This window comes from Pan paniscus, chromosome 19 (genome assembly GCF_029289425.2).
Source record: "Pan paniscus chromosome 19, NHGRI_mPanPan1-v2.0_pri, whole genome shotgun sequence".
Taxonomy (NCBI): domain Eukaryota; kingdom Metazoa; phylum Chordata; class Mammalia; order Primates; family Hominidae; genus Pan; species Pan paniscus.
In genome coordinates, this window is record NC_073268.2 from 75,352,511 (window position 1) to 75,373,760 (window position 21,250).

The following is a 21,250-nucleotide window of genomic DNA, read 5'->3' on the forward strand; positions in this document are numbered from 1 at the left end:
TTTCTTGTCCTTATCATATTACTCATAGGACTCAGAATTGTTTATTATTAATTTCAGAGTTTAGAAGTATTGAAAGACACCATCTTTCCATCTCGTATCTGCCACCGAGAACTTTACAGTGTAAAACAACAGTTTTGCATTTTGGAAAGTAAATTATGCAAGCTCCAGGAAGCACTGAAGGTTGGTATTGTCAAATAAAAAGCAAATCTGGAATTAGGTAAGGAGACACTTTATTTGAAAAGACTATTGCAATAGGGAAAATGCTCAAGTCATAAGATTTATATCTCAAACATTAAGCGAAAAAGTTTTCTTTGTTAGCAAGGAATACAAAGGGTAGAACAAACCGGGTTATGGGGAAGTAAGATGAAGAGTTGGGATAGCTGATTGGATCAGGGAACATCTTTTCCTGAAGATTCTTCAGCATACCAATGCTTGCTTAAGCCCAAGAATAGGTCAAGGTTCTAGGGCCTATGGGGAGGGCTAAATCCTGACTAAAGTTTGGTCAAGTTAGTAGATATATTGTCCAGATTGGTCAGTGGCAGTGAACAGTTCAGCTAATCACTTATGAGACAAAGAATGGGAATTTGGAGGGTCTGTGTCTGGCTTTGTCAGATAAACGAGGGAGCCATCCATAAAGCTTATCTAACTGATGTGGAAAAAGTTGGTTCCACATCACTTCCAAAATAAAAAATTATTTCCTGGACATAAAACTGTGGGAAGATTTTTGTTTGTTTGTTTGTTTCTAGAGATGGGATCTCACTATGTTGCCCAGCCTAGACTCCAACTCCTAACTCCTGGGCTCAAGTGATCCTCCTACCTCAGCCTCCCTTAGTAGCTGGGACTACAGGCTTGCACTATTGCACCCACCTAGGATGGGGAGATTTTTTGGCCATCCTTATTTTCCAGAATCACAGAGCTCAGGTGAAGTTCAATATTGTCAGTATTAAAGCAGAAGATCTGAAAAAAATTTTGCCAGCTGTTTGTAATTTTTTTTTTTTTTTTTTTTTTTATAGACAGAGTCTCACTCTGTTACACAGGCTAGAGTGCAGTGGCATGATCATGGCTCACTGCAACCTTGACCTACTGGCTCAAGGGATCCTCCTGCCTCAGCCTCCCTTGTAGCTGGGACCAGAGGTGTGTGCCACCTGCCCGGCAAATTTTTTAGTTTTTTATAGGGATGGGGGTCTCATTTTGTTGCCCAGGCTAGTCTCAAACTCCTGGCCTCAAGTGATCCTCCTACCTCAGCCTCCCAAAGTGTTGGGATTGCAGGCGTGAGCCATGGCACCTGGCTTGTTTGTACATTTTTAAATAGCAAGTCAGACATAAAAATAAATTTATGCACAGCAAAATAAGATGCAAAAATATTTGCTCAAATATCAGGAAAAGGATTAATTATTAAATATATAAAGAACCACTACAAATCAATACAAAAAAGACCAACAACTTAGCAGTAAAATGAGGAAATAATATGAACACAGCATTCACCTAAATACAGGAATACAAGCCAGGTACAGTGGTACACACTTATAATCCCAGCTACTCAAGAAACTGAAATGGTAGAATCACTTGAGCACAGAAGTTTGAGGCCATCCTGGGCAGAAAGAAAAGGAATACAAATGGTTCTTAAATACATGAGTAGGGCCAGGCACAGTGACTCATGCCTATAATCCCAGCAGTTTGGGAGGCCAAAACAGGCAGATCATCTGAGATCAGGAGAATCACTTGAACCCGGAAAGTGGAGACTGCTGTGAGCCGAGATCGTGCCGCTGCACTCCAGCCTGGGTGACAGAGCTAGACTGTCTCAAAAATAAAATAAAATAAAAATAAAATAAAATAAAATAAAATAAAATAAATAAATACATGAGTAGGTGCTCAACTTCACTTAAGAGTGAATCAGGGGCTGGGCGCGGTGGCTTACCCCTATAATCCCACCACTTTGGAAGACTGAGGAGGGTGGATCACTTGAGGTCAGGAGTTCAAGACTAGCCTAGCCAATGTGAAACCCCCTCTCTACTAAAATACAAAAATTAGCTGGGCTTGGTAGTGCATGCCTGCAATCCCAGCTACTCGGATGACTGAGGCAGGTGAATTGCTTGAACCCGGGAGGCAGAGGTTGCAGTGAGCTGAGATCACATCACTGCACTCCAGCTTGGGCAACAGAGCAAGACTCCATCTCAAGAGTGAATCAGGGCTGAGCGCAGTGGCTCACGCTTGTAATCCCAGCACTTTGGGAGGCCGAGGTGGGCAGATCACTTGAGGTCAGGAGTTTGAGACCAGCCTGGCCAACATGGTGAAACCCTGTCTCTACTAAAAATACAGAAGTTAGCCAGGTGTGATGGCGGGCACCAGTAATCCCAGCTACTCAGCAGGCTGAGGCAGGAGAATCACTTGAACCCGGGAGGCGGAGGTTGCAGTGAGCCGAGATCACGCCACTGCACTCCAGCCTGGGTGACAGAATGAGACTCCATTTAAAAAAAAAAAAAAAGTGTGTCAAGACTAGGTGTGGTACCAGTGACAAAGCCTCAAAGAATATTTGCATAAACAAAATGTCTTTATTTTAGGCAGCAGGAAGAAAGAGAAAAGTTATCCTACTACCCCTATTAAGGCGACTTCCCAAACTCATTTACAGAACTTTTACTTACATCTCATTTCGCTAAAACATAGTCATGTAATTATACCTAGCCACTAGGGAACCTGAGGAATGTAATCTATCATCTGGATTACAGTGTGTCCGGCTAAAAGTCAGGTTTCCTATTACTAAAGAAGAAGGCAAAAATGTATATTGGGAGGCAATTAGTAGTCACTGCTACACACAAAAAACAGAAATGCAAAATAAACTTCAATGAGTAATGCCTTTAGCCTATCAGATTGACAGAACAAACAAATCAAAGACCAAAAGTTTTGGAGAAACAGGTGCTCTCTTGTTATTGAGAATGGCCTAAATTGATAAAACCTCTGTGGGCTATAATTAATTAACATCTATCAGAATTTTTAAAATATATATCTTGTGATGCAACCAAATTTTGTACATATGTACAAGGTTATTTATTGCGGTGTGATTTGAAAAATAGCGAAAACTTACAAAGAAAACTGTCAAAGAATATGGGATTAATTTAATACATTATAATCCATTCATTCAATTGAATACTATGTAGCCGTTAAGAAGAATGAGGTAGTTCTGTATGTACTAATGAGGTATGATCTCAAGAACACACCATCAGTCCCCTTCCCCCAGGAAAAGCTTTTTTAAAGAGTACACTAATGGCCAGGCGTGGTGGCTCACACCTGTAATCCCAGCACTTTGCAAGGCCAAAGTGGATGGATCACTTGAGGCCAGGGGTTTGAGACCAGCCTGGCCAACATGGCAAAACCCCATCTCTACTAAAAATACAAAAAATTAGCCTGGCATGGTGACATGCTTCTGTAATCCCAGCTACTCCAGAGGCTGAGGCAGGAGAATCACTGGAACCTGGGAGACAGAGGTTGCAGTGAGCTGAGATCGCGCCACAGCACTCCAGCCTGGGCAACAGAGCATGACTGTGTCTCAAAAATAATAATAATAATAATACATTATTAAATTAAGTGTAAAGGTATATTCAGAACAGTGTTTATAGGATGTTCCCATATATTATTAAAATGTATAACTTTGGGAGGCCAAGGTGGTTGGATCACTTGAGGTCAGGAGTTCGAGACCATCCTAGCCAACATGATGAAACCCCCTCTCTACTAAAAAACACAAAAATTAGCTGGGCGTGGTGGCGCATGTCCATAGTCCCAGCTACTCAGGAGGTTGAGGCAGGAGAATCATTTGAACCCAGGAGGCAGAGGTTGCAGTGAGTTGTGATCGTGCCACTGCACTCAAATCTGGGTGACAAAGCGAGACTGTCTCAAAAAATATTATTTGAGACAAAAAATAATAATAATAATTTTTTTGTTCGTTTGAGACAAAGTACCGCTCTGTCGCCCAGGCTAAAGTGTAGTGGCGTGATCTCAGCTCACTGCAACCTCCGCCTTCTGGGTTCAAGCAGTTCTTCTGCCTCAGCATCCCAAGTAGCTGGGACTACAGGTGCCCGCCACCATGCCTGGCTAATTTTTGTATTTTTAGTAGAGACAGGATCTCACCATGTTGCCCAGGCTGGTCTTGAACTCCTGACCTCAAGTGATCTGCCTGCCTCGGCCTCCCAAAGTGCTGGGATTCTAGACATGAGCCACCACACCAGGCCTAAATAAAATTATTGAGACTAGGTGGGACTCCAAAAATAAATAGCAAAAAAATTAAATTAAACATAAAATAAAACTAATTGACCAGTTGAGATTTTGGTTCTGGAAGTAAATTCATTGCTTTTTTTAATTCCTATAATTTTGTAACTTTGTCAGAGAAGTTTGCTGTGGGTGACAAGGCAGTATTCAAACAGACCTTAAAAATTAAATTTTTTAGCTGGTCATGGCGTACACACCTATAGTCCCAATTTCTCAGGGGACTGAGGTGGGAGGATTCCTTGAGCCTCAGGACACTCCAGCCCACTGCATTCTAGCCTGGGCAACATAGTGAGACCCTGTCTCTAAAAAAAAAAAAGTTTTCTTTTAATTTAAAAAGTCTAGAATGAATGTGTGTGTGTATGTGTGAAATAATTCTATAAACCTTCCCTTCTCTCCTTCACCTCTAGTGTACACACTACCTTTCATGACTTTTCTCCTATTTCAGCTCTCCTTATATTTTAACCCCAAATCACTAATCTCAATGTACCAGGGAGGATGATGATATAGAATTAAGAATGGGCCAGGCACGGTGGCTCACGCCTGTAATCCCAGCACTTTGGGAGGCCAAGGCTGGCAGATCCCAAGGTCAGGAGATCGAGACCATCCTAGCCAACATGGTGAAACCCCGTCCCTACTAAAAATACAAAAAAATTAGCTGGGCGTGTTGTCACACACCTGTAATCCCAGCTACTCGGGAGGCTGAGGCAGGAGAATCACTTGAACCCAGGAGGTGGAGGTTGCAGTGAGCCAAGATCACGCCACTGCACTCCAGCCCTCTAGCCTGGGTGACACAGCAAGACTCCATCTCAAAAAAAAAAAAGAAAAAAGAATTAAGAATGAAGCTTATGTTATTTCCTTCACTAAGAAAGCACCTAGAAGGCTGTATCAGTCAAAATTCTTTTTAGCCACAAGTGACAGAAACACAGTGCAATCCGGCTTAAGCCCATAAAACCAGTAAGTCTAGGGTATGGCTGGATTCAGAGGCTCAAATGATATTGTCAACATTCTGGCTCTGTCTCATCTTTCAGTTCTGCCTTCTTTACAGTAAGTTTATTTCTCAGACAGACTCTCCCTTTGCACTAGCAACATGGCTGCTGGCAGCCTTAGATTCTTATTCTCATAACAGAACCATCTCAGCCAAGAGAACTTGGCCTGGGTTATGTGTCTAGTCCTTGAGTGAGTATCCTGACCAGATCACGTGGACTGAGGGAATGAAGGGAAACCCAGGTGCTTTTACCAGAAGGAGGAATGGTTACAGGTGAGGGCTAGTCCCTGGGCCTGTTTGCCCCACTTCAGAAGCTCTGCTCTGTATTGCTGGGAGGGCTGGCTCCTGCAGGATACATTCCTCAAGCTCCAGGTCACCTGGTTCCTGGTTATGATGGCCTATTGCAAGACACTGATGAGAGACTAGAGGGAGGGAGAAGGCAAGGAGTTTCTTCCCCTCCTCTTTACTGCGTGATTTCTCCAGCAATGGTAGTTGTTGCCTTCCTGGCCCCATCTCCCACTGGATAAATACTCCATGTTTCTTTCTTTCTTTTTTTTTTTTTTTTTTTTTTGAGACAGAATTTCACTCTGTCGCCCAGGCTGGAGTGCAGTGGCACAATCTCAGCTCACTGCAACCTCCACCTCCTGGGTTCAAGCGATTCTCCTGCCTCAGCCTCCCAAGTAGCTGGGATTACAGGTGCCCGCCACCACGCCTGGCTAATTTTTGTGTTTTTAGTAGAGATGAGGTTTCACTGTGTTGTCTAGGCTGGTCTCAAACTCCTGACCTCAGGTAATCCACCTGCCTCAGCCTCCCAAGGTGCTGGGATTATAGACGTGAGCCACCGCACCCAGCTAATGTTTCTTGATTCTCTGGGTAAACCTACCTCCAGACCTCTGGATATACCACCTCCACCTTTTGTTTCTCCAGCCTCAGGAAGTTAATGCCTTCCTGCTGTTGCTAATCTCTAGATTGCCTCATGGTACCCAGTAGGCCTCTCAGCTCTTCCATTATAAATGTAACCAAGTGCCTGTATTACATTACCCCTCTTTTCAATATCCAGAGTGGTTTCTATTTTCCTGACTGATATATGCAGGAAAATATCCACTCCAAACTCCCCTAAGCAAGGCCCCTATGTCTCAACATTGTGCTCATTGGTCTGGAGAGAAGCTTCTGGAATTCCATCCCTGCTCCCAGAATTTGTGCCTCAGGATGAATTAGCCAAAGGAGAAAAAGGCAAGTCATTTAACTCCTCTGGGCCTCAGTTTCCTCCTCTATAAATTTGGGATGATACCATTTGTGGGAGACTGAATTACATGGCAGCCTCCAAAAGGTATATTCAAGTCCTAATCCCCAGAACCTGTAAATACTGCCTTATTTGGACAAAGGGCTTTACAAATGTAATTAGGGTAAGGATTTTGAGATGAGGAGATCTTCCTGGATTATCTAGGTGGACCCTAAGTCCCAGGACAAGTGCCCTTATGAGAGAGACACACAGAGAATGCATACAGAGAAGAGAAGCAATGTGACCACAGAGATAGAGATTGGAGTGATGCAGCCACAAACCAAGGAATGCTGACAGCTACTAGAAGCCAAAAGAGGCAAGGAACCGATTCTTCCCCAGAGGTATGGGAGGCAGTGAAGCTCCTACAACACCTTGATGTCAGACTTTTCGCCTCTAGCACTGTGCGAAAATAAGCTTCAATTGTTTTCAACCACCAAGTTTGGGATAATTTGTTACAGCAGGCACAGGAAATTAATACACCGTTTTACTTCATAGGGTCGTTGTATTTGTTTGCTAGAGCTGCCATAACAAAATACCACAGGCTGGGTGGCTTATACAACAGAAATTTACTTTCTCACAGTCTGGAAGCAAGAAGTCTGTGGCTTCTTGGTTAGTTTCTTCTGAGGCTCCCTCCTGGGCTTGTAGATGGCTGTCTTCGCTCTATGTCTTCACACAGCCTTCCTCTGTGTGAGTACATTCCTGATATCTCTCTGCATGTCCAATTTCCTCTTACTGTAAGAACACCAGTTAGAATGGATTAGGACCCCCACCCTAACGGCCTCATTTTAACTTAATCACCTCTTTAAAGGCCCTATCTCCAAATATAGTCACATTCTGATGTTCTGGATGTTAAGACTTCAACATATGAATTCTGGGACACAATTCAGTCCACAGTAGTCATGTTCCAGATCCTTTGCTTTATCAGTTTCTTGAAAGTACTATATTCTTGGCTGTATTAAGTATTTTTTTCCTCTGCAAGGAACTCTTCCCCTAGTCCTTATCTCCCTTTGTCTGCTAAGTCTCAATTTATTCTTGAGATCATGGCTAAATATCACTTCCCAAGCCTCCAGCTGTTCATGCTCATAGCACACTTCGTTGCTCTTATTGAAGTATTGTTTTGTTTCAAGTGTGTTTGTGCATGTTTGTTTGAGATGAGATCTCACTATGTTGTCCAGGCTGGTCTCAAACTCCTGGGCTCAAGCAATTCGCTGGATTCAGCCTTCCAAAGTGCTGGGATTACAGGTGTGCACCACCATTCCTGGCCTTCTGTGCATGTTTAATGTCTGTCTTCTGTCACCGAACTGTCAGCTCCATGAGGTGACACACAGGGCTCACATTGTACCTATAGTGCCTGGCATATAGCACATACAAAATAAACAAATGAATGAAATGAAGAAACTTATGATTATAAATGAGAAAATATCAGGAAGCACATGGTACACTGAGAAAGCATTCAATACATGGTAGCTATTATTTAGATGACTCTCACCCTCAAGAATCAAATTAACTTGTTATTTATTTGCCAAATGTGATGTCTTCTTCCAGACTATCTCAGAAAGTTCTTCCTGTCCAAGCTGTGGTCAAACATGTCACATGAGTGGTAAACTTACAAATGTGCCTGCCTGCATTCTGATCACCCCTGGAGACTCCAAAGCTGTGCTTCCTCCCACACTGCCACAGCCAGCCAGCCATCTTCCTCCTCCTCCTCCACCTCCCCCTCTGCCACCTCCTCCACCACCACTAGCACCTGTGTTGCTCAGAAAACCCAGTCTCGCTAAAGCACTTCAGGTAGGTAACAATCTAGTAATGATATGTTTTGATATGTTTTGGTGAGTGTGTAATATAGGAGTAAAGCCAAGTGGCCTTTTAAGGCCAGGCTAATCAGGGCTTGGGCCAGAAGGCTATATTTTGTTCTGATTCTGTATCTTAATTATTGTGTTTTTAAAATCTCAGTTCCTGAGAAATTCCTAGAAGCTGGATTGAGAAATGAAAGTGATGTGTGTGAAACCCAGTAGAGTGGAAGATTCCTATTCGCTTCTCAGCATGGCTTTTTCCTAGGGAAGAAAACCTCCCTAGGAAACCAAATTTAGAATAGAAGATTGCTTAGAGAGTAAAGTCAGAACAAAGAGTTAGTGGATTCCAAAGTTTCATATCATTAGGCTGGAGAACCAATCTCTATTTCAGTTACTTATTTACCAAGGGGACCAGACAATTTGTGAATCACTAAGACAGGCATGACCCTGTTTTAAAATCTGCTGAATTTTCACTATGGATAATTTGGTTTAATGTAGCTGAATTAAATCCAGAGTCTTCCCAATCCACACACACACACACACACACACACACACACACACACACACACACAAAACAAAACCTGGAGCCTATTGTTATATTTGCCCTAATTATACCTCTCTGATTGTATACATTCTTGTTCTGTGGAAACTGAGTCATCTTTCTAGGTAATTCAAGCAAAACTTCACTTTAACCCGATTAACTCCTTCAACTCTTGTCTTATTATAATGACTCCCGGGGAAGATGCAATATTGCAGGAAACTAGTCCATCTCTTATTTGTTAGCAAAGTCTTAGCTTATAAAAACAAAATTGCGGGGTGGGGGAAGCCTTACATTTTGATGAATGCTTTTCAATGGGTGATAAAAATAGGATTATTCTTGGTTGAGTAGAAAGAATATGACAGGTTCCTAGGGTAGATAAGAGTTACCTCTTAACTCTGAGTCTTTAAAAACTAGATTTGGATTTGCATTTCACCAGTTGTGCTGGTTCCAATTTGAATTCTAACCTTACCATGTATTTTAAGGCTGGACCATTAAAAAAAGATGGACCCATGCAGATAACAGTTAAAGATCTGCTGACTGTAAAATTAAAGAAGACACAGAGTTTAGATGAAAGGAGGAAGGTAAGATGTCATTGACCACATACATGCTCTTTTTGCTTTTAACAATATAGGCTCATGCCTATAATCCCAGCACTTTGGGAGACCAAGGTGGGAGGATCACTTGAGCCCAGGAGTTCAGGACCAGCCTGGGGAATATGGCAAGACCTCATCTCAATTTGTATACAATTGGGGTCGGGGGTGCTGGAGGGAGAAGTCATTTCATTTCAAGTTAAGTTTTTGATGTTTTTATTTTAGTAGTTTTGGATTTCCCAACAAAATGTATATATTAGGAAATGATTTAATTAGGCAATTTTATCTTCCAACCCTTAGTCTGAAGAGGTAGAGACATCCTTTGAAGCTCTGGAATAAAAATTGGGTAGAATACTGGATATATCTTACACAAACTCAGCACTCAGATATTTGCCGTTTTTGCATGTTTACATTTTGAGTGATATTTTAAAATTTGTTTTAATAATGTCTCATTTTATAATTAAAGCTTATACCATCGCCTAAAGCACGGAATCCACTAGTTACTGTCTCTGACTTGCAGCATGTTACCCTGAAACCTAACTCCAAAGTGTTATCGACTCGAGTTACAAACGTCTTAATGTAAGGAACTGCACAGTGCTATGCTCTACTACTACTTAAAAGAATGATATTGTTGTACAAAGGCCTAAAGAAAAGGAAAAAAAGATTTTTTGTGTGTATTTCTAATGTTAAAAGTTATATATGCTCATTATAGAAAAACTGAAATCTACAGAAAAGTTTAAAAAAGAAAACAAAAATTATCTAAATAATCCTATCATTGGAGATAGCCACTGTTAACATACTGCTGTTTATCATTCTAGTCTTTTTCTGGGCATATGGTTTATTGCCCCATTTAAAGATGCTATTTATTATAAGATATGGCATTGATTTAATAACAGATTTTGGGAGAAAAAGATATACTATCAAGAATTTTAGGCTGGGAATGGTGGGTTATGTCTGTAATCCCACCACTTTGGGAAGCCGAAGTAGGAGGATTGCTTGAGGCTAGGAGTTTAAGACCAGCCTGGGCAACATAGTGAGAGCCCCATCTCTAAAAAAACTAATTAAATTAAAAATTAGCCAGATGCAGTGGTGTGTGCCTGTAGTCCCAGCTACTTGGGAGGCTGAAGAAAGAGGATCACTTGAGCCCAGGAGATCAAGGCTGCAGTAAGAAGTGATTGTGCCACTGTACTTCAGCCTGGACAACAGAGAGAGACTCCATCTCAAAAAAAAAAAAAAAAATCATAACCTAAATGTCTCAAAACAGGATTTTATCTATGAAATTTACATACAATTAACTGCATATTTTGAAGATGTCAAAATGACACTTTAAGTTAATTTTCAAAAAGATAGGAAGAGTTCATGATATACTGAATGGGAAAAACTATATCTACAATATGATTATACACAGACAGATACACACATATACCATATTTGCTTGATTCCAAGACATACTAGTTTTCATATTATATAATTTCTGAAAGCAACCTGTTTTATTTATTTATTTTTTGTATTTTTTTATTTTTTGAGATGGAGTCTTGCTCTGTCGCCCAGACTGGAGTGCAGTGATGCAATATCGGCTCACAGCAACCTCCACCTCCTGGGTTCCAGCAATTCTCCTGCTTCAGCCTCCTGAGTAGCAGGGATTACAGGCGTGTGCCACAGTGCTGGCTAATTTTTGTATGTTTTAATAGAGACGGGGTTTCACTATGTTGGCCAGGGTGGTCTCAAACTCCTGACCTCAAATGACCCACCCCCCTCGGCTTCCTAAAGTGCTGGGATTTCAGGGGTGAGCCACTGCGCCTGACTTAGGTTATGACATTTAATTTCTGTAAGTCTTCAGTGGACATCCTTGCCTATCAACTCTGTACATGGCTGAGTTTTTCCCTAGGATGGATTCTTACACATGTAACTCCTGGGTCAAGAAGTATTACATATTGGAATGGCTATATCATCTTATGTTCCCATCGGCATCTACTGCTATTTTTTTTCTTTTTTTCTTTTTTTGAGAAGGAGCTCTGTCACCCAGGCTGGAGTAGTGGCGCAAGCTCGGCTCACTACAACCTCCGCCTCCCAGGTTCAAGCAATTCTCTGCCTCAGCCTCCCGAGTAGCTGGGATTACAGGCACCCGCCACCACGCCCAGCTAATTTTCGTATTTTTAGTAGAGATGGGGTTTCACCATCTTGGCCAGGCTGGTCATGAACTCCTGACCTCGTGATCCATCTGCCTCAGCCTCCTAAAGTGCTAGGATTACAGGCGTGAGCCACCGCACCCTGCTTCTACTGCTATTTTTTAATGTAACATATAGAACTACTTTCTAGGATGTTGCCTATAGAAATGATTGCTTTCCTTTGGGAAAAAAATAATAAAATCTGGCAAGTTCTAATTTTTATTTTTTTTTGGAGACAGAGTCTTGCTCTATTGCCCAGGCTGGAGTGCAGTGGTGCAATCTTGGCTCACTACAAGCTCTGCCTTCCGGGTTCACGCCATTCTTCTACCTCAGCCTCCCGAGTAGCTGGGACTACAGGCACCCACCACCACACCTGGCTAATTTTTTGTATTTTTAATAGAGACGAGGTTTCACCGTGTTAGCAAGGATGGTCTTGATCTCCTGACCTTGTGATCCACCTGCCTCAGCCTCCCAAAGTTCTAATTTTTATATCTTTGTTTTATCAGCACTCCTGGAAAAAGTCAGATGGATCTGCGGAAACTGCTTAGAAAAGTCGATGTAGAGAGGTAATACACTCTCATATCTTTATGCCTTCTACGTCCATTTTTAAAGTTGCCATAAAACACAGCTACTGTTATTTTCAATACCTTTGCAGGAGCCCAGGTGGAACCCCTCTTACCAATAAAGAAAATATGGAAACAGGAACAGGACTGACTCCAGTGATGACGCAGGCCTTAAGGAGAAAGTTTCAGGTAACCCTTTAGGAAAAGAATATTGGTTCCTTTGCTTGAAAATAATTTGGCCTGGTGTGGTGGCTCATGACTGTAATCCTAACACTTTGGGAGGCTGAGGTGGGGAGATTGCTTGAGCCTAGCAGTTCAAGATGGGCAACATGGTGAAACTCTGTCTCTACAAAAAATACAAAAAATTAGCCAGGCGTGGTGGTGCATGCCTGTAGTTCCAGCTACTTGGGAAGCTGTGTTGGAGGATCACTTGAGCCCAGGAGGTCAAGGCTGCAGTGAGCTGTGATTGCACCACTGCACTCCAGTCTGGGTGACAAAGCAAGACCCTGTCTCAAATAAATAATCATAATCATAATTTATGATCATAATTTAAAGCAGCTTTCTTAGTAACAATAATTTTTAAATGGTACCGTATTTTGCAAAGTATTTTCATATTTAGGCTTCATAAAATTCTATAAAATACAGGTAGGATTGGCCGGGCACACTGAGTGGCTCATGCCTGTAATCTCAGCACTTTGGGAGGCCAAGGTGGGCAGATCACATGAGGCCAGGAGTTTGAGACCAGCGTGGCCAACATGACAAAACCCTGTCTCCACTAAAAAAATACAAAAATGGCCGGGCGCGGTGGCTCACGCCTGTAATCCCAGCACTTTGGAAGGCCGAGGCAGGTGAATCATGAGCTCAGGAGTTTGAGACCAGCCTGACCAACATGGTGAAACCCCGTCTCTACCCCAAATACAAAAATTAGCAAGGTGTGGTGGCAGATGCCTGTAGTCCCAGCTACTCGGGAGGCTGAGGCAGGAGAATCACTTGAACCTGAGAGGCAGAGGTTGCAGTCAGCCAAGATTGTGCCACTGAACTCCAGCCTGGGTGACAGAGCGAGACTTAGTCTCAAAAAAAAAAATTAGCCATGTATGGTGACTCGTGCCTGTAATCCCAGCTACTTGGGTGGCTAAGGCATGAGAATCGCTTGAACCCAGGAGACGGAGGTTGCAGTGAGCCAAGACTGCACCACTGCACTCCAGCCTGGGTGACGGAGTGAGACCCTGTCTCAAAAAAAGAAAAAAAAGAACTATAGGTAGGATTATCATGTCTATCTGTAAATGTCTGATTTTATTAATCCCTTTAGTACATATTTTTAGTAAATATTTACTAAGCACTTCCTATATGCCCAGCAGTGTGTTGAAGTACTGGGAATATAGTGGTAAGCAAAAACAGATACAGATTACTGTCTTGAAGCTTTCAGTCTAGTGGGGAAAATAGGCATTCATCAAATAATCCCATATTTGTATAATATCACATGGCAGTATGTGCTGTGAAGGAAAGGAATGAGGTTCTGTGGGAACCCAGAGAGGAACTTGATCTAGCCTGGATGATCTAGGAGGGACTCCCTTAGGAAGTGATGATGCTTGAGGTGAGAGTCGAAGAAGGAAGAGGCATTTACTGGATAGGGTAACTGTGGGGTGGGTCCACCATGAGTGTCAGGAAGGAGAGAGTTCCAGGCAAAAAGAACAACATTCGTAAGAGTTCCATGGGGTGAGGGATCATGGCCTATTCAAGGAACTGAGAAGTGACCAGTGTGGCTGTAACACAGAGAGGGAGCCCAGTGGTGGTGAAAGACAGAGATGGAGATGTAGTTAGGAGTCAGACCCTGCAGAGTTGAAAGGAAAAGGTCTTGAGAGCTTTCTTTGTCACATTCATATACAACCACATACCCAACCCAGTAGATCAGCTGGCCCTGGTGTGACTTCTTCCAAACCCTGTTGATCTTAGTCATCTCCCTAATTGCCTCTATCATTAGATCTGTGAAGAACAGCCATCCGTCGGCTGCCCCTGCTGGAGTGCTGGAACACAGGGCTGCTGGCATCTTTGGCTTTAAAGTTTATAGTTCGTTCTCTCTCTGGATGCAGGGACGTAGCAGACTCCACTGCTGACACTTTCCACCCCAATATTGTCTTCCTTTTGTTCCGTGTTTGAGAATCAGTGCTTTTTGTGGGACAATATAATTTCTCTCTTACCAATCAACTTGGTCCTACTGGGCACTATACAGCTTTCTGTGTAGTGGAGATGTGACCAGGTTCTTCTTTCCTCCTCTTAGAGCATGCTACCCCTAATCAAGTTCCTTGGTGATACCCAAAATTGTGAAGGGCAGGAGCAAAGGGACGAGGCCTCACAGGTCTTAGCCCCTTGCTTTTTCTGTTTAGCTCTAAGATCCTTGTTGTCACTGCCCCCACTTCATAGCAGGTACAGTGAGTTGAGAACTCTGGAAATGGATAAACGATAATAAATTGTAAAGCCACATATTGAACAACAACAAAAATCACAGATAAGACCTATGGCATATGTTGTGCTGCCAAAATCTACTCAGGATGAGGATGTCTAGTTAAAGTTGTTGTTAGATATAGATGACTTATCCCACCCAACCCTTAGGCTTCTTTTTTTCTTAAACTGTGAAGCAACTGTATCAGGTTTTGCATTGGCTTCAGGTATCAGAAATCTGACTATAGTGGTTTAATCAAATAGGGACATGGCAGAGTGTAGTGGCTCATACCTGTAATGCCAGTGCTTTGGGAGGCTAAGGCCGGAAAGTCGCTTGAGGCCAGGAATTTGAAACCATCCTGGGCGATATAGCAAGACTCTGCCTTGACAAATAAATAAATAAATTAGGACTTTTTTTTTTAATATATACAACTAACTCATTTATTTTATTTTATTTTAATTTTTTTTGAGACGGAGTCTCACTCTGTCGCCCAGGCTGGAGTACAATGGCGCAATCTTGGCTCGCTGCAAGCTCTGCCTCCTGGGTTCACACCATTCTCCTGCCTCAGCCTCCCAAATAGCTGGGGCTACAGGCGCCCGCCACCACGCCCGGCTAATTTTTTGTATTTTTAGTAGAGACAGGGTTTCACCGTGTTAGCCAGGATGGTCTCGATCTCCTGACCTTGTGATCCACCTGCCTCGGCCTCCCAAAGTGCTGGGATTACAGGCGTGAGCCACCGGGCCCAGCCTGTTTTTTTAAAATTTATAGACGAAGTCTCACTATATCTCCCAGGCTGGTCTCAAACTCCTGGGCTCAAGTGATCCTCTTGTCTCGGCCTCCCAAAGTGCTGGGATTACAGGCGTGAGCCACCGTCCTCGGCCCACAACTATCTTTTTTTTTTTTAATTTATTTTTTATTTCAATACGTTTTGGGGGAACAGAAAGTGTTTGGTTACACGAATTAGTTCTTTAGTGGTGATTTCTGAGATTTTGGCACACCCATCACCCAGCCAGTGTACACTGTTCCCAATGTATAGTCTTTTATCCCTCACCCCACCCCACCCTTTCCCCCAAGTCCGCAAAGTCCACTGTATCATTCTTATGCCTTTGCATCCTCATAGCTTAGCTCCCGGACTTATTTTTTTAATTTAAATATTTCTTTGGGCAGTAGGAATTCCACAACTATAATACAGTGGCTTCACCATATAATCACTGTTCTTCCATCCTTAATGTGTGGTTTTTATCCTCTTAATACAAAATGGCTACATTTCCTGAAGCCTCATGTCCACATTCTAGGCAAGAGAAGGAGAAAGGCAAATGTTAATTAAGCTATGCCTCATTTCTTCAAAGAAGCCCTATCCAGGAACTTCTGATTGCATCAGAGAAACTGGGAAAAGTGGTTTTTACAATCTGAATGCAGTGTTGCCATGCAAAAATTCTGGGTTCTGTTGAGAAAGAAGGAGAGTTGTACTTATCACAGGAATATAATTGATATTATAATTGGGACTTTTTTTTTTTTATAGCTGGCTCACCCTAGAAGCCCAACTCCAACTCTGCCACTTTCTACAAGCAGCTTTGATGAACAAAACTGATGCCAACTCTGCCTCACTCCATGAGATGATCCATAACAAATACAGATAAAAACACCCAGCTGGGTGCAGTGGCTCACACCTGTAATCCCAGCACTTTGGGAGGCTGAGGCAGGTGGATCACCTGAGGTCAGGAGTTTGAGACCAGCCTGGCCAACATGGTGAAACTCCTTCTCCACTAAAAATACAGAAATTAGCTGGGCATAGTGGCGGGTGCCTGTAATCCCAGCTATGCGGGAGGCTAAGGCAGGAGAATTGCTTGAACCCAAGAGGCAGAGGTTGCAGTGAGCCAAGATCGCGTCATTGCACTCCAGCCTGAGCAACAAGAGCGAAACAAAAACAAACAAACAACAAAAAAAACCCACCCAAATCCTTTTTTTTAATGTAGTAGGGTTTATATAGATATACTAATATAATTGCATTTGGAGAATTAGAGTATGTATGGAGCCCACACATACTGTGATATAAAGTGTATATACAGATATTTGGATATTTTCTAGTTTGCATGATGATTAAGAGAACCAGATGGGAAAATACAATCTCCAAAGTGATGTTTATCCTGGAATTACCCAATTTAGATTAGAGAGGTTGTTCAAATTTAACTAGATAACTCTAGTTTGTACTGTATAGGTGCAGTTATGACAGTAAAAAAATAGCCTCTTGGCTCATACCTGTAATCCCAGCACTTTGGGAGGCCAAGGTGGGAGGATTGCTTGAGCCCAGGAATTCAAGACTAGCCTGGGCAACATAATACAGGGAGACCCCATCTCTATTAAAAATACAAAAATCAGCCAGCTGTGGTGACACATGCCTATAGTCCCAGCTACTTAGGAAGCTGAGAAGGGAGGATCACTTGAGGCTGTAGTGCACTATAATTATGCCTGTGAATAGCCACTCTACTCCAGCCTGGGCAACATAGCAAGACCCCATCTCTAAAAATTAAAAAAAAATTTTAATTAGAATATCATTTCTAGCATCTTAGGTAGGTACTCATATCTGGCTTACAGAAGTCTAAGGTATTCCTTATTTTTATATCTGCTGTCCACATTTATACAGCTACATAAAAATTTTATGACAACTTCAACATGAACCTTATATTTTCGACAATGCCTTGCCAAGGAATCTCTGAAATCAATAGCAGGTCACTGTGAGACCTAGTTCCCTGTTGTCACTGACCTATGTAATCAAAGACAGTAATACAGCCTGGGAAACATAGCGAGACCCTGTCTCTATCAAAAATTTAAAATTATCCAGGCATGGTGACGCACACCTGTAGTCTAAGTGTCCAAGTTACTTGTGAAGCTGAGGTGGGAGGATCACTTGAGCCCAAGAGTTTGAAGCTATGGTGAGCTATGATTGTTCCACTATACTCCAGCATTGGCAACAGAGCAAGAACTCATCTCTAAAAAGTAAAAAGCAACTCCCCAGAAAGACTGTATTTCTACAGATAAATATTGCATTGAGATGCCAAATAGAGTGTTGTTGTAAAGTCACCAGACTAGAAAGCAGACCTGGGGACAGTGTTTACCACCTAAGAGGCAGTCCTGTTTTTGAGACCCACATCTATATATAGAGATTTTTGTTTGTTTGTTTGTTTGTTTGTTTTGTTTTGTTTTGAGATGAAGTCTCACTCTGTCACCCAGGCTGGAGTGCAGTGGCGCAATCTTGGCTCACTGCAACCTCCACCTCCCAGGTTCAAGCAATTCTCCTGCCTCAGCCTCCTGAGTAGCTGGGATTACAGGCGCGCACTGCCATGCCTGACTAATTTTTGTATTTCTAGTAAAGATGGTGTTTCACTATGTTGGCCAGGCTGGTCTTGAACTCCTCACCTCAGGTGATCCACCCATCTCAGCCTCCCAAAGTGCTGAGATTACAGGCGTGAGCCACCACGCCCGGCCAGAGATCCACATCTATATTTATAACACATTTATGGATGAAAATTAAACAGGCGTCCGGGTGCGGTTGCTCATGCCTGTAATCCGAGCACTTGTGGAGGCCGAGGCAGGCGGATTACTTGAGGTCAGGACTTCGAAACCAGCCTGGCCAACATGGTGAAATCCCATCTCTACTAAAAATACAAAATTAGCCAGGTGTGGTGTCACGCACCTGTAGTCCCAGTTACTTGAACCTGGGAGGCAGAGGTTGCAGTGAGCCGAGATTGCAACACTGCCACTCCAGCCTGGGTGACAGAGCAAGAGACCCTGTCTCAAAAAAAAAAAAAAAAAATTAAATGGGTAGTGACGTTAAGAGATATATATATCAGCTTCTAGTAAAAGTTTTTTTTTAAAACCTGCTAGCTACATTTACATTATGTAAAAATAAAGGGAATAATCACTGAGAATAAAGCAGTTGAGTATTTATAACAATAATATTTTATGGGGCGCTTATAATGTTTATAATATTGTAAACCACTGTGTACTCTATTCATTTAATGCTAAATGACTTGACCATTCTTGTGGGATAAGAGATCATTAAAAAAATGCTAGGGCCGGGCACCATGGCTCACGCCTGTAATCCCAGGACTTTAGGAGGCCAAGGCAGGTGGATGACTTGAGCTCAGGAGTTTGAGACCAGCCTGGGCAACATGATGAAAACTCCGTCTCTACCAAAAATCAAAAAAATTAGCCAGGTGTGATGTTGTGCGCCTGTAGTCCCAGCTACTTGTGAGGCTGAGGTGGGAGGATGGTTTGGACCCCGGAGGTAGAGGTTGCAGTGAGCTGAGATTGTGCCACTGTATTCCATCCTGGGCAACAGAGCCAGACCTGCCTCAAAAAAAAAAAAAAAAAAAGGCCTGGCACAGTGGCTCACGCCTGTAATCCCAGCACTTTGGGAGGCTGAGGCGGGCAAATCACTTGAGGTCAGACGTTTGAGACCAGCCTGGCCAACATGGTGAAACCCCGTCTCTACCAAAAATAAAAATAAAAATTATCCAGGCGTGGTGGCATGTGCCTATAGCCCCAGCTACTCAGGAAGCTAAAGCATGAGAATTATGTGCATCCTGGAGGTGAAGGTTGCAGTGAGCCAAGATCACACCACTCCACTCCAGTCTGGACAACAGAGTGAGAGACTGTGTCAAAAAAAAGAAAAAAAAAATGCTTTATGGCCCAGTGCAGTGGCTCACACCTATAATCCTAGCACTTTGGGAGGCTAAGGCAGGAGGATTGCTTGAGGCCAAGAGTTCAAAACAAGCCTGGGCAACACTGCAAGACCCCAACTCTACAAAAAACGAAAAATTAGCCAGGAGCGGTGATGTGTGCCTGTAGTCCCAGCTACTCAGGAGACTGAGGTGGGAGAATCACTTGAGCCTGGGAGGTTGAGGCTGCAGTGAGCTGTGTTTATACCACTGCACTCCAGCCTGCTGGGTAACAGAGCAAGACTCCATCTCAAAAAGAAAAGAAAAAATGCTTTGCTACATAATGAGGCCAGGCAAAAAAAAAAAGTCCTGTGGAAATCATATAGACAAACATTTGCAAAGCTGCTACTGCCATTGTACCAGTGTTAAAATGTGTTCTACCTTGCATCTTTTACTGATTTTTATGACAGATTTTATATTATAACCATTTGAGAACTCTGTAAGTGCTATGGCTTCCTTAAACTACGATTTATCATATGCTCCCGGTGTTTACTTTGAGACTGAATGGCAACCAGAGAATGTAAACAACCAAGGTGCATCTGGTTATGTTTTAAAATAAAGATTAATAAAAGTTTTGGGTTTTCTCTTTCTAACCTTTTTTTTAAACTAGAAATATAATACCTATAGAAAAGTAAATGTTGGCCGGGTGCGGTGGCTCATGCCTATAATCCCAGCACTTTGGGAGGCCGAGGCAGGCAGATCACCTGAGGTCAAGAGTTCGAGACCAGTCTGGCCAACATGGTGAAACCCTGTCTCTACTAAAAATACAAAAATTAGCCGGGCGTAGTGGCAGACACCTGTAATCCCAGCTACTGGGAAGGCTGAGCCAGAATGGCTTGAACCTGGGAGGCAAAGGTTGCAGTCAGCCGAGATCGCCCCATTGTACTCCAGCTTGAGCAACAAGAGCGAAACTGTCTCAAAAAAAAAAAAAAGTATATGTTAAGTATAGAAAAATATATAAATTAAAAAATTATAGGCTTGGGGGCCAGGCACAGTGGCTCACACCTGTAATCCCAGCACTTTGGGAGGCTGAGGCGGGAGGATCACTTGAGGCCAAGAGTTTGAAACCAGTCTGGGCAACATTGCAAGACCCTGTCTCTACAAAAAACAAAAAATTAGCCGGGCATGGTGGCATGTGCCTGTAGTCCCAGCTACTCGGGAGACTGAGGTGGGAGAATCACTTGAGTCCAGGAGGTTGAGGCTGCAGCGAGCAGTGTTCATACCACCTGCACTCCAGCCTGCTGGGTGACAGAGCAAGATGCTGTCTCAAAAAAAAAAAAGAAAGAAAGAAAAAAGAAAAATGCTTTGCTATATAATGAAGCCAGGCAGGAAAAAAAAGTCCATATAGATAAACATTTGCAAAGCTGCTACTGCCATTGTACAGTGTTAAAATGTGTTCTACCTTGCATCTTTAAATAAAGATTAATAAAAGTTTTGGTTTTTCCCTTTTTAACCTTTTTTTTAACTAGAAATAATAATACCTATAGAAAAGTATATATTGGCCGGGCGCAGTGGCTCACGCCTGTAATCCCAGCACTTTGGGAGCCCAAGGTGGGTGGATCATGAGGTCAGAAGATCAAGACCATCCTGGCTAACACGGTGAAACCTGGTCTCTACTAAAAATACAAAAAATTAGCCAGGCGTGGTGGCAGGCGCCTGTAGTCCCAGCTACTTGGGAGGCTGAGGCAGGAGAATGGCATGAACCCGGGAGGCGGAGCTTGCAGGGAGCTGAGATCACGCCACTGCACTCCAGCCTGGGCAACAGAGCGAGACTCTGTCTCAAAAAAACAAAAAAGTATATAGTAAGTATAGAAAATATATGAATTAAAAAATCAATGCCGAGCGTGATGGCTCAAACCTATAATCCCAGCACTTTGGGAGGCCGGGGTGGGCAGATCACCTGGGGT

At 42.8% G+C, this 21,250-nt stretch overlaps 1 protein-coding gene across 1 annotated transcript in view; it reads left to right on the forward strand.

The window, feature by feature from the left end:
* Positions 1–19,918, forward strand: part of PRR11 (proline rich 11) — a 49,684-nt gene extending 29,766 nt beyond the window's left edge. Inside the window, exons 4-10 of the mRNA XM_008970554.5 lie at positions 58–180; positions 8,073–8,315; positions 9,344–9,442; positions 9,918–10,030; positions 12,126–12,185; positions 12,275–12,371; positions 16,145–19,918. Of these exons, the coding sequence (XP_008968802.1) occupies positions 58–180; positions 8,073–8,315; positions 9,344–9,442; positions 9,918–10,030; positions 12,126–12,185; positions 12,275–12,371; positions 16,145–16,213 (804 nt within the window). The 3' untranslated portion in view covers positions 16,214–19,918. The remainder of the gene's footprint in view (positions 1–57; positions 181–8,072; positions 8,316–9,343; positions 9,443–9,917; positions 10,031–12,125; positions 12,186–12,274; positions 12,372–16,144) is intronic.
* Positions 19,919–21,250: the final 1,332 nt, after the last annotated feature.